The sequence below is a fragment of the Cydia splendana genome, chromosome 2, assembly GCF_910591565.1.
Source record: "Cydia splendana chromosome 2, ilCydSple1.2, whole genome shotgun sequence".
In the NCBI taxonomy this organism is placed as follows: domain Eukaryota; kingdom Metazoa; phylum Arthropoda; class Insecta; order Lepidoptera; family Tortricidae; genus Cydia; species Cydia splendana.
Window position 1 is genome coordinate 3,808,607 of NC_085961.1, and position 13,609 is coordinate 3,822,215.

At 38.1% G+C, this 13,609-nt stretch overlaps 1 protein-coding gene across 2 annotated transcripts in view; it reads right to left on the reverse strand.

Annotated features, from left to right (window-relative positions):
• Nucleotides 1-13,609, reverse strand: part of LOC134802541 (uncharacterized) — a 95,239-nt gene that overhangs the window by 37,371 nt on the left and 44,259 nt on the right. For both annotated transcript variants that reach the window (XM_063775207.1, XM_063775199.1), the window contains exon 2: nt 7,050-7,361. In XM_063775207.1, coding sequence (XP_063631277.1) covers nt 7,050-7,263 — 214 coding nt within the window. In that variant the 5' untranslated portion in view covers nt 7,264-7,361. The remainder of the gene's footprint in view (nt 1-7,049; nt 7,362-13,609) is intronic.

A 13,609-nucleotide genomic window follows, 5' to 3' on the forward strand; every position in this document is an offset into this window, starting at 1 on the left:
ATAAAATACAATATGGTGAATAATTTTTCACAAAATAGTATGTTTTAATCGACTTCTAAATTTCGAATTAGGAGGATCTCAATTCTGTGAATTCTTTCAAACAAAAGAAGAATTTTCAGATCACTCTCGAGAAATTGGAAAATACCTACTTAAATAAATATAAAATCCTGTCAAATTGTGAATCACTTCCTGTTAGACCTCGATAAAATAATAGTTGTCATTGTAAAACCTTCGAACTCTTCTCTGGTGGGCCAATATGGGCCAATAACACCCACTAACATAGCATCAAAAATTTAAGATAAGCAAAATTTAATTTTACAGTAAATATGTAAGTAGAGTCGGACCACGCTACTTCTGCATCGCATTTGCAATGACAGTGTGGCAATGTCATCATTAATGTAAAAATTCTATGAAAATATGACACTCACTTAGTTTTGTCCAAGTGGGTGAAAAGTTAGGTTAGACGGGCTCTAGTAATCAAAACTACGAATTAAAGCCTGCAACCGCCCTTTTAACCCATTAGGTACGTGAATTAGTAACCAGAAAACATACCCACCAAGCTAAAAAACGTTTATTTGAGATCATTTATCCATAACAATAGTATAAAATAAGTTTTTGGCAAAAATTTCATTTTTGGTACAAGCTTTTATCGCTGACTGTACTTTTCTTACGACAGACAACTAATACTCATCGAGACAATTCTGAAAACCCCTAACACAATTAGGTTGCGTTGTTTCATCACAGTTCCTATGGCCACCTCCTGTCTCCATCATCAGATCAGCTCGATGGTACCATAATATTGCATTGTCATCCGATTTATACATGCATGCAAAATTTCAGCTCAATCGGAAACCGGGAAGTGGATCAAATTTAACTTGCAAGATTTGATTACAGACCGACAGACAACGGGACAGGTGAAACTAAATAAAAGCCTGTAAAAATTAAAAATCTTAAAAACTATGTTAATTTAAACGAAATTATAACAAAACAAACGAAAAAACTAAACGCCTAGGTATTAAACAACTAAAAGTTAGGTAATAAAATGAACAACTTCCCGGTGTAAAATCTCTTCCTGCAATAAACTTCTACAAAGACACCAATTTCCGCAGCAGCTTGTAAACGCCATAACGACAAAAGTACTGCAATGCGTATTACGAGAGACGGAGGTAATCAAACGTTTAGCTGTACTGCAGCAAAGAGAAATAAATACATAGAGTGCTCACTTCATACATCAGTTTTGGAGCATTCCATGAAATTGTCTACCATTTGTCCCGTACAAACGCGAATGTTCTGAAGATTTGCAGCTATAACAGTTTCCTTTTCTATGACAAATGGTGTAAAATATGCACAAAAATAATCGCCTGCTTTAAATGCCGAAAGAAAAGTCGCAACACAGGAAATAAAATGCGTTTGTACGGGACAGCCCGTGGAATGCTCCTTTTGATACCTGAAAAAGAGGGATGGACGATTATGTTTTAGTATTTACAAGAAATTATAAAAACACAGCATTTGACACGACCAATAAATGAAATCTTAAGATCTATAATGTCAGTTTCTTTTTTAAGACAATTTTGAATTTATAATAAGAAAGAAGGATAAAGCCTCCAAAAAGTCTGCAACAGTACCAAAACGACTATTATTTTCGCAGTCGACATCTAGCATCGAGTAGCGGAATTATCAGTACCGCTACTTGATACTAGAAAATAATTATCTGATGTCGCGACTCACGAAAATTGTATTGAACAACAATTTACAACCAATATTAAAAGCAGAACTCTATTTTCAGAGTTCCGGTTAATCCGGTTATAACATTAGGTGAACATTGTTGAGCAATAGACTGTTCGGCCGTCGGAACATCTTTTGACAAGTAGCAGTACTGATAATTCCGCTACTGAGGGCCGATTTTTGAATTTCGATCGTTCGATTTCGTCACTCGAAAATCGGTGGAAAACGGCGAAATGCTAATTTTTGAAATACGAGCGATATAAATTGGGAATCTAGTGGTATTGACCACTCATTTTCAATTCTATTAGTAGAATTTAAATGCCTAGTAGTGGAGATATTATTGAACGAAATACACGAAATCGAGCGGTCGAATTTCAAAAATCGGCCCCCTGGATGTTAGATGTCGACTGCGAAAATAAGTCGTTTTGGTACTAAAACTGATGTATGGAGTGAGCACTCTATGTATTTATTTCTCTATGACTGCAGCAACTTTAGTGCTCGTTTGATGGCTATACTTGATTTTAATGCTCTTTTTGATGACTGAATACGCCGTTAATAATAAATTTGGTGTGATTGCTTGTGTGGGCGAATAATTTCGTTAAAACAATCGGATTCCATGTATTTGGGTTAGGAAAAAAACCAGACAAGCGCGAGTCGGACTAGCCCGCCGAGGGTTCCGCACTTTTTAGTGTTTGTTGTTATAGCGGCAACAGAAATACATCATCTGTGAAAATTTGAACTGTCTAGCTATCACGGTTCATGGGATACAGCCTGATGACAGACAGACAGACAGTGGAGTCTTAGTAATAGAATAGGGTCCCGTTGTTACCCTTTGTGTATGGAATCCTAAAAATTAAAACGATCTTCACATTGGATGTGGAGTCGCACGCTGCTCCGGTGTGTGAGCGGGACATCGCTGTAAACTAAGCTGTCTCGCTTACACATCGGTGCGGTATTATTATTATCAGCCCATATTGTCCCACTGTTGGGCAAAGGCCTCCCTCTTATTCTTCCACGTATCCCTATCCTCAGATGTCTCCCACCAGTCTCTGTCAAAAGCGTCAAGCTCGTCCCGCCATCTCCGACGAGGTCTACCGTGACGCCTTACAATTTGTGGGACCCAACGGGTGGCTGTTTTGGCCCACAGGTCTTCTGGCATACGGCTGACATGTCCTGCCCAATCCCATTTGAGCTTGGCGGCAGTTTCAGCTAAATCAGTTATTCCAGTTTTGGAACGTAGTATTGTATTTTTAATGCGATCGGTTAATTTCACGCTCAAAATACTACGTTCCATGGCTCGCTGACAAACCTTGAGTTTGAATTTCTGAGCCTTTGTCAAAGATAGGGAATGCAAATCGGTTATTTTCGGTTATTTTTTGTATGGAAATTATCGGTTATTAACCGATAACCGATAATTTCCATACAAAAAATAACCGAAAATAACCGATTTGCATTCCCTAGTCAAAGACAAAGTCTGTGCTCCATAGGTAAGGATGGGGAGAATGCACATGTCCATTAGTTTTTAACCGACTTCAATTTCATAGAAGGAGGAGGTTCTGTATTCGGTTGTGGCTATCTTTTTTTTTTTTTTTTTTCTATGTACGTTCACCGATTACTCCGACATCCGTAGTCCGATTTGAGTAATTCTTTTTTTGTTTGAAAGGAGCTACCTCCGAGTTGGTCCCATTTTAATTTGGTTCTGTTCTGATGATGGGATCCATGAGCAATTGAGGGAACTCCTCAATTTTAAAAGGCATATGCATGGTGTTTTGGGCGTTTTCTTAAGCAACTCGAGCATTTTCTTCCGAAAACCACCAATTTGATGAAGTAGACCTGATGATGATGATTATTTTGATGATAATGATGATGATTTCTTTAAATGTAAGTATGTTAAGCGATTACTCCGGCACCTGTGATCCGATTTGAGTAATTCTTTTTTTGTTTGGAAGAAGTTACCTCCAAGGTGTTTCCGTATTATTTTTGTTTCTGGTCTGATGATGGAATCCATGAGGAATTGAGGGAACTCCTCAATTTTTAAAGGCACGTGTTAAGTAATTTCGGGGTTTTCTAAAGTAACTCGAGCATTTGCTTCCGAAAACCACCAATTTGATGTACTGCAACTGTAGCCTTACCACGAGTTTGACATTGACATATTCGCTAACGTCTTATGCTAAATGTAACTTTTTATGCATCTCGCTCACATTAAGGTTAGTACAAGCGAGATGCATAGGAAGTAAGTTACACACATGCTAGCGAATATATCAATGTCAAACTCGTGGTAAGCTGGTAAGGCTACTGATCGGGGGTTAGGAGTTAAGGGGTCAGGGATTAAGGGGTCGGGGAATGGCGGTTGAAGGGTTGCTAGTTCAGGATCGAGGGATTCCTGGATCAGGGGTTGATGTGCTGTGAGGTTGAGTGATCGGGGGGCTGAGGGATTGGGTCAGTGGCGGGGCGGGCGGATGGATTTAGTTGACAGGAATTATAATTTCCCAGACGGACTCGAGAAAATTCCTGATTTCTATTTACTAAAGTAATAGGTACTTACACGAATTTAGTGTTAAACATGATCTTGTTTTTCATTCATGCGTCGCGCTCTTAACAATGCGTTAAAACTAAAAATGGAAAAATAAAAACTTTTTACAAAAAAAAGCAAACCGACTTCAAAAAGGATGAAATAAAATATTATCCTGTTTGAAGTCTATGCGTTACCAACTGATATGTTTGAAGTCGGTGCCAAGCCAAGTAGTAACAATACCAGACAAAAATAATCAGCTTTATGGCTATAAATCCCATTACAACTGTACTAATAACTATTATAAATGTGTAAAGAATTCTGTCTGCCTCTTTGTCGCCTTTTCATGGCTAAATAACTGAACCGCCTTAGGTGAAATTTGGCAAGAAGGTAAATTCCTTGAATTTTTTTATATTTTCAAATGTAGTCATCTGGATAAGGGACGGGAAATAACTCAGTCCCAATCCCACACTTGCGTGCTATAGACTGTTCGAGCATTAGTAAGAAATGCTCTTTAAAAAATACGACGGCAAAAAAATACATTTATATTTACACTAATGTGCCGACAAACATGGTACAGACTGCGCCAAGAAGGTTTGATCGTGTGTTCTGAGGTGTGTTCTTAGGTCCAGTCAACGTCAATGATATGTTTACACTTTTGCACCTTACTCCTTTGTAATAAGGCGAAAAGTGTAAACATATTTTTAACGTCGACTGTACCTACAGAAAGTACGTTCATTGTCGTCGTGTAAGGCAATCCAACGTAGGTAAATCCTTATCGAATTGCACCAAAGTCATGGTATGCTTAAAAATTGGCTTGGCACCGACTTCAAACATATCAGTTGGTAACGCATAGACTTCAAACAGGATAATATTTTATTTCATCCTTTTTGAAGTCGGTTTGCTTTTTTTTGTAAAAAGTTTTTTCTTTTGAGTGATATAGGTAGGTTTCCCTTCATGTGCTCCTTCATGGACCAAAAGCTCCTCCAGGCATTCTCGGTCCGTCTTGCGACTTCTTTGTCTTGCCGTGCCTGGAAGGAGACAATTTGGCCCAGGTATATATACTCATGGACATATCCTACTTCTCTCCCGTCCACTTCTACTCTTATTGGTGCATTATTGGTCATGAGCTTGGTCTTTGATATGTTCATTGATAATCCAACCTCAAGGCTTGCCCTGCTTAGGTCCTGCAGCATGATGCGGAGCTCCGTAGCTGTAGATGAGAACAGGACAATGTCATCGGCGAAACGCAGATGGGTTAACTGCTTTCCGCCGACGTCAATTCCTTTGTGTTCCCATCCTGCCGCCAGCTTCCTGAACACCTGTTCAAGGGTGCTGTTGAATAACTTGGGTGACAGGGGATCGCCTTGCTTGACGCCTTTGTTTATGTTGAAAGACGGTCCGGGAGACTGTAATTTGATACAGGCGGTGCTGGAGGTATAGATGTTGCTGATAAGGTGTACATATGTGGAATCTATGCCTTGCGTGCGAGTGCGGAAAATATGGATGTGTGGGTTATACTGTCAAAAGCTTTACTATAGTCTACAACTACTACGGTGCGGTATGTAGATGTAAATCCGCGCCAATGTGATAAGTTATCAAGTATCACTGATAACCGCGTAAACTTTACTTGTGAAGATATCTTAAGGATCACTCACGTATATGCTCTCTCAGCTAAAGTAAGGACGCTTGCTGTCTCGCTCGCACAGTGTCTTTGACGTCGGTATCACGGGCGGGACAGCAACATAATTACGCGCGTGCGACAGAAATGAAAACAGGCAGGTCAATGTACGAAATTCCTTGTGCTACGCGGCCTTTCTTTATCAAAAGTGACATTTCTGGATGAACTAACCTGTGAAGGTAAAGTTGACGGAATATAAAGTGAGCCGATCTTGTTCAAACTTGTTCAACAGATCGGCTCATTGTGTATTTCGTCAACCTTAAGGCCCCAGTACACAATGGGCCATCGCCGGCCACTCCAAGGGACGCAGCCATGCGGTAATGAGATAGCAATATCACTTGCTCCCTCTAACGCATAAATGCGTCCCTTGGAGTGGCCGGCGATGGCCCATTGTGTACTGGGGCCTTTACCGATCGGATTCTAACTACACCAGAATTACTGCTCATATAACCGTGAAAATCGAAGTACGCAAATTGCGGGCATCTTTCTCTGTCACTTTTATTACGCCTTCATTGGAGTAAAAGAGAAAGATCTCCGCTATTTGCGAATCTCGGTTTTCGCGATAAGGCCCCTGGTGTAGATTCAAGGTACACAGTTAACAGACTGATCAACATCACGCAGCAGAGTTCTATGAAACTTCCCATACAATAAAATTTCACGAACGCTTTAACAGTGGCAGACGGTTTGGTGCAACCGACCCTTAGTTATTTCTCAGTATTTAGTAATTTTTAGGGTTCCGTATCTCAAAAGGAAAAAACGGACCATTCCCCCCCCCCCTTTATCTCTAAAACTACTGACCCTAAATTTTTAAAAAAATACACAATATAGTACTTTACCTATAGATGACAGGAAAACCTATTAGAAATGTGCAGTCAAGCGTGAGTCGACTTATGTACGGAACCCTTGGAACGCGAGTCCGACTTGCACTTGACCGGTTTTTATTTTTAAACATGACTTATAGTTGGTCAAACCAATTTGTCAGTCAGTAAGAACCAGGAAAACTATACTCATGCTTTTCTTTTGGGTGCTAGTACTAGTGTAAGACAAAGATAGTATAATTCTCCCTGTCTATGATTGAAAATGAGACAGTCCTTTGACAAACTATATTTACTATTTATGCCAGTTACTTACCCTTTTTGTGATGTCTCGTATAGTTTCCAAAGACACTACCCAGTCTCTGCTGATTCCTACTAATACATAGCTCCAAAGATTTCAATTCATCGGCGTTTTGCGCCAACAAGGAAGACCGCTTCGACTCCATAGCACCCGTGTTCACCAACAACTCAGCTTCAAGTAACAGAACAATAGTGGCGTAGAGTAGTTTAAGTTCTTTGCAGCAAAACATTGTTTTGGCACGATTGTTTTGAAATGTCACAGTTTTTTCCCACTCAAGTTAATGGTCATTTTTACTGTTATCTATTGGTGCGATCGTGTGCGAACATTCTGGAAAGAAAGAGAAAATGGTTAGGTGAAAATTATTACAGCATATATTATAAATAAAATACTTACTATCTATAAGAAATATTACAGCATTAGGATAATATGCATTTTATTTAAATGTAAATTATATTTAAATGTTTTTTCTGCAGAACAACTGGCATTTTTCATCAAGAAATGTTTATAAAGATGGTCCATTTAGAGGATCTAATAAGCGTAGTTTGTTTCTAAAGCAATTTTTATTCAACAACAGAGAATATAGACGTTTAATTATGAATAATAACGATTAGGAAACCAACAAATGTTGTACCCGTTGTTAGGAATTAATTTATTACAATTAATTACCTCTGGGCGGCTGGTAGAGCCCGCATAACACAATACAAAGCCCATTTCCTGTTTCTTTCAAGCCATGCGGGTACTAACTGACCACCAAAAACGCACTTTTACGTGTACGAATATACGTAAAACATATAAATGTCGATCGCAATATTTACAGCTTACATTCATATATCAAAAATTCTACTCTTTAGAACAGATACGTGTTAAAAAATCATCGCCCTATTCGCAATAAAAATAATTCTCACAAGAATGACAATAAAAGTATCTGAAAAACATTGAGCAGTGCAAGTTTTCTTTCACTATTAAAAGTCATGACGGCTTTCACAACCTTTGCAATGACAGCAACTGTCAAAAACAGTGTGAAATTGCCAGCGCTAAAACAGCAAGTGATACATACATTTTTAATGAACGTACAAACAGTCTGGAAAGTGGGACGTATGCCACAAGTTTCTCCGTGTATTCTCAACGACCCGGCTATTTGAGTTCTTATAAACCGAGGTAATTTGGCCTTGCTATCCGTAATAAATTCGCGTTATCAGAGACCTCACTTTACACTGGTTCTTTAGAAAATTTTACCCACCCGGGTACATCCAGTGGTGGGAATAAAAGTTCTGAATGAGGACGGAACGGATCCAAGACCGACAGTCTGCGCAAAACTGCATCTTTTATATTCTTTTTACGTTTGCTCCTCAAATACAGTGTAATATTTAAGCTTTAGAATCTGTATTTTTCATGGAAGTTTGTTGCAGAATATTTAGAATTGCTGGAGATTTAGGAGGAAATGGATCATTTATTTCCTGCTATCCTGAAAAAGAACTTTTTATTTATCCGTTCTGAACCTGACTAATAAAATTCTGGGTATCCGAACGTTTTTCACGGAAACGAAATATTAATTTTAGACACGACATCAAGGCAGAGACCGCTTTTTGAATCACGAGCGCTCGATTTCGTCACTCGTAAGTATGTTTTAAATGGCGAATTGATATTTTTGAAATACGAGACGTTTCGAGACCAAGTGCGGGTAGTTCGAAATTCTAGCGTGACCAGTCTTTCTCCGACATCGACATTACGGGGACAATGCCGTCCTCGAAACGCTTGAGGTAATTTTAAAGTTTCTGTAGGATAGGTACGCGATTAAGTGCCGTTGAAGTAAATAATAACTTTCAAACTCATGTACATAATATAAAAGAAGTGTATAATGGTAAAGTTTAAATATCGTTCTAGAACAAATTGAAAGGTCTCTATGCAAAATTAACGCCTGAAGCCAGTCTATTTAGAGTAAGCTAATCGATACTAGTCTTTAGCAATACACTATTCATTTCCTATTGAAGGACGGCTCAACGATTAGGCTAAGTATAAAGCGAACGGTAGTCTAGAAGGTCGTACAGGTAAAGTCTTACATAATACAACATATGTATGTACTTACTCGTTGGTGGTAGGTACTTAAATGAAAATAAATATGTCACTTAGCATGGTAATATCAGAGATATATATAACTCCGTATAAGATAAATAAAGTCTAAGAAAAAAACGTGCCTCGGAAATCAAGAAAAAGTCATCCTCGAATAGATGGCGCCATACCTTTGGCCTATTCTCGGCTAGATGGCAATTGACGACACCGTTTAATATTTAACAATTTTAACACATATCAGTGAAAGAACATGGGTCAGTATGGAACAATAAAAATGAAATATCATTTATCCGTAAACATATTTTGATTAATTTATATATTTTCAATTTTATTTTAAGTTTTAATCGTGTGTCGATAGATGGCAGTAAATATACCGTGATTACAAAATTTACTTTGGCAATAGCCCTCTATACTATCTATTCTCTTTGGTAATATGGACGATGTGTATAATTTACAAATGAAGTACATAATTGTTTTTCTTCGTATTTTCTCCGAAACGTTCCTATTTGTCATGCTACGTCAATCAAACTCCGTGCTTTTCGTACCGCCGAGACTGATCGAAATAGGAAGACACGTTCGTACGTTTCCGTGAAAATACGAAGGAAAATAATATACAATACACCTGTACATTACCTATTATTAGTAATAAGTAAAACAATATATTCCGTCATAATAATGGAACTGATTCGAATACTGGGGGGCAAGATGATGATCGTACATATCGATAAACGCCAAACGAAAAGTAAAAATATATCGGGATGACAGATGGTATGAAAAGTCAGGTGATTAATTTATACATTATTTAAGTTTCGATTTTACGGTAACCCCCTGATACTCATATCCCACATAAAAAATAGATATCAAATATTTTATACTAATATTAAAACTTCTGAAATTAAATGTCATGTTAATTTCCGTGAAACTATTGCTGACAAAAAGCGATTCAATGAAAAAAGGGTTTTGAAATATGAAACAATTTCCCTAGAGAAACGACAGAACCCTCAGGTCAGGATTTAATTTTCCGCTCCCTTAAGTTCCGGATAACGTAGAAAAACTTAAATCAGTAAACCAAGGTCGAAAAACCGTCGATGCCGAAATATGCCAATGTTTTATTCATACGGGGCTAAAATGACGGCGTTCGTGCCATTTTGCGAATGGTACACGGGCAAATAGATATTTTTTATGACGTACAAGATTATAAAGCATTCGTGCGTACTGTTTTACTTACATTTCGAATTGTTAACATTTTTTTTTTGTACTCGTGAGAATTAAGTAATGCAACAGTTTTCAACATAATATATTTTAAGAGGAAGGAAGAAATGATTATTATGATACTAAAATTTCAATGATGAGGTCTCTATTTATAATTGTCTTTTATATATTATTTTTCATTCATAGAGTAACGAAATGTTTTCCTCAGATCATTTCGTCTCACTCGGAATACAGCGACACACAACGCACGTACCTATGCCTTTACAATATATTGTAGGTAGCATACGAAGCAATTCAATGGACTTAGGCTTTGGACCGGTGCACGGTGCAACGACAGGGACGTAATAGGATTGTAGACTGAAAGAGGCTCGGTGGACATGTTTAGAGATTATGTATCCGTAGAGAAAAAAGATTAAAGGTATTAAACTGTAGCAGGATGAAAATTCTGTTGCAGAGCATAAATAAGTTTACATGACGTACTATATCATTACCAAACGGAGTAGCCATTAACAGGCATTCCCCTCTGTCGAAAAGAGGCGGCCAATGGTCATACACTTTGTATGGCCTGACGTTTGTCTGACATGGCTATTTTTACGTTACGTATACATTTGACGTGCCCCTCCCCCGCAAAAATCGGCAGACTGTTTTGTACAGAAAATTACAGACGAGGCGTCTGCGTTTGGTTGTATCCTCCGAGACTATATCTATTTATTTGGACTGTTTTTTTTTCACGTTTGTGGGAACTCGCAGAATTGTATGGCTAGAGGTAACAAAATTATCTTGTTTAATAGGTGTCTGAACATTGTGATCCTTTACTAAATCCTTAACAAACAGAAAATACAATTTAATACCCAAATATACACGACCCAATCTTCCTATTTTAGACATTCATAAATGTTCCTGTTCCAGTTGAGCTTGTTTTTGCTTGGACAAACACAAAGTTGTGGGGTTCACAAACAATGGCAGCAGCATTCAAATATCAAAGTTAATCAAGCAAAGATCTAATCCCGGGAGTGGGACGTGGCTGCCTGAAACCGGTTTGAGTTTTGTTGTTCCTATCGCGATCGCTTTCCAACGCAGCCAAGCGTTCGCCACATCTAAGGGCCAGCCGGCCTAACCAAGGTGACAATCGCTATCGCTTCCACAACGAAACGCTTTGTGTCTCTTTATCACTGTTCCATATTAGTACGACAGTGACAGTTGCGTTTCAATCGCTACGGAGCGTAAGCGATCGGCATGTTGGCTACGCGGCCAGGAAAGGAAGCCCAGAATTTTCTTGACTCGAGCGCTAATGAAGGAAGACTCACGCTATAACGGTTCGAGAATGGGCCGAGGTAACCGACACTTCAGATTTCTATAGAAAGCATCACGAGATCACTGATCACCTTTAATAGAAAACGAAGTTTCGGACCATACCAGCATGTCATCATTAACTTGATAGTTATTTTCTTGGTGGTGGAATATCATCCAGCTTTCCCTATCTTGCGCCAGCTCTTTGACTTTTTGATACGACACGACCCATACTTGAGTCATCCTTAATTTAATCACTATTTCGACACGCGGCGGTGAAATATCATTAGTTTTACTAGTGTATCTTCAATAAAGGAAAATATCATAAATAAACCTGCATCATTATGTGAAGAAATTCAAAAAGTTTCAAGAAAGTAAAATCGTATCCGAAATGAGCCGACGTGGGGATTGTTGTATCACAACCCATCTTATGATATGTAACAGTGGGACACTTACAGTCTTACACTGGTTCTGGTTAATGAATCTAGAATCAGGCGTTAATTTGCCGAAATCCATAATACCAAATATTACTTTGCTCTAGAGAGGATTGTTCTTTCGGTGGTGGTTTGTTATATTTATTTGCGTAAGTATTTATTTTTGCGGTGTTAGGGTGGGAACATTCACTGCATGTAAAAAATACGCAAGTAAGTATAACAGGTTAGCACTGATTGCCTATCACGTTATCTTTTCGGGGATAAGCAAAGTATCTGGTTATAGTTGCTTATTTTCACTTACACTGGTCCTATTAATATGAATGCTCGCTTGAACCCAATAAGCAACGTTAAGAACACCCTTGCTTTGTGGGTCAAACCGTCGTTTAGGGTTGGTTTGATTTCCGTAAGTATTTTGTTTATTTCTTTTGTCCCTTTCTATTGGAGAGCAAGTGCCTTTTGAGGCGTTGTAATTACTGTCCCAATAGCTTGCAGAATATAGTCCACCGATTTAAATCATTTGGTAACTTGTAAATGTGAGTGTGATCTCCACTTTTTAGAGTCTGGCTACTGAAATATTACACAACATTTTGGCGAGAAATTAAAAAAATCTGGGGCTGGTCACACGTCGTGTAGTAGGAATTATAGTTTTGATACTAGAAAATATTTTTTATTTTCTGTGCACACGTAAGTTACCTAAGAAAATAAGTTAAATATACGTTGACGTGCACTCAAAGTCTGCTCACATAATTTCTACCACTATTTAAAGTACAGTCAACGACAAACATATAAGTTTACGTTCCAATCCCATGAAATGTGATAGCCAGACAGTTGGAATTTTCACAGAGAATGTATTTCTGTTGCTGCTATAAAAAGTACGGAACCCTCGGCGGGCAAGCCCGACTCGTACTTGTACCGTTCTTATTTCTATCTACAACCTTTCGTAAAATCGCAATTTTAAATATCCACTCCCAAATATAAGATGAACATTTCCTTTTCTCATTGCCTCTACTTCGTACAGCATTAACCTTTCAAACATTCCGGTCTGAGGAACGTCATTCGATCAGCTGTGAAAAGATCTAGAATCGGTTGATGCCGTTCGATAACCTCCGAATAGGTAGCTCGGAAATCGCTGACAGAAAAAAATAAAAGCTCTCAAAGAATCGCCAATTCAATTTCTATAGTCGTTGATGCAAAAATTTCCGTTTCTCCGTTCGTACTGAATTTGCTATGGATTGTAATATTTTAAGATGAATTCGACGCTCGTTTGGAATTTACGTTATATATGGAATTGCGTAATGACTCTTGCCATTTCCATTCTATAGGGATTCGCTGTCCAATTTGGCAAAATCGTTTGAGTTTATCACGATACAACATTTTTCTGTAGCGAAAATTGATACAGAAAAATACCTAACGTTTATATTTAGTGCAAAATAAAATTAATTTGTAAAAAAGGGGTACTTTATGTTTGAAGTAGAAAATCTATAGTGAATCAGATTTCCCTTATTGGACAGTTGTTTGCTTTGGAAATTGAAACTGCGCAGAAATTTAGATTAGGTACTCATATTGGCA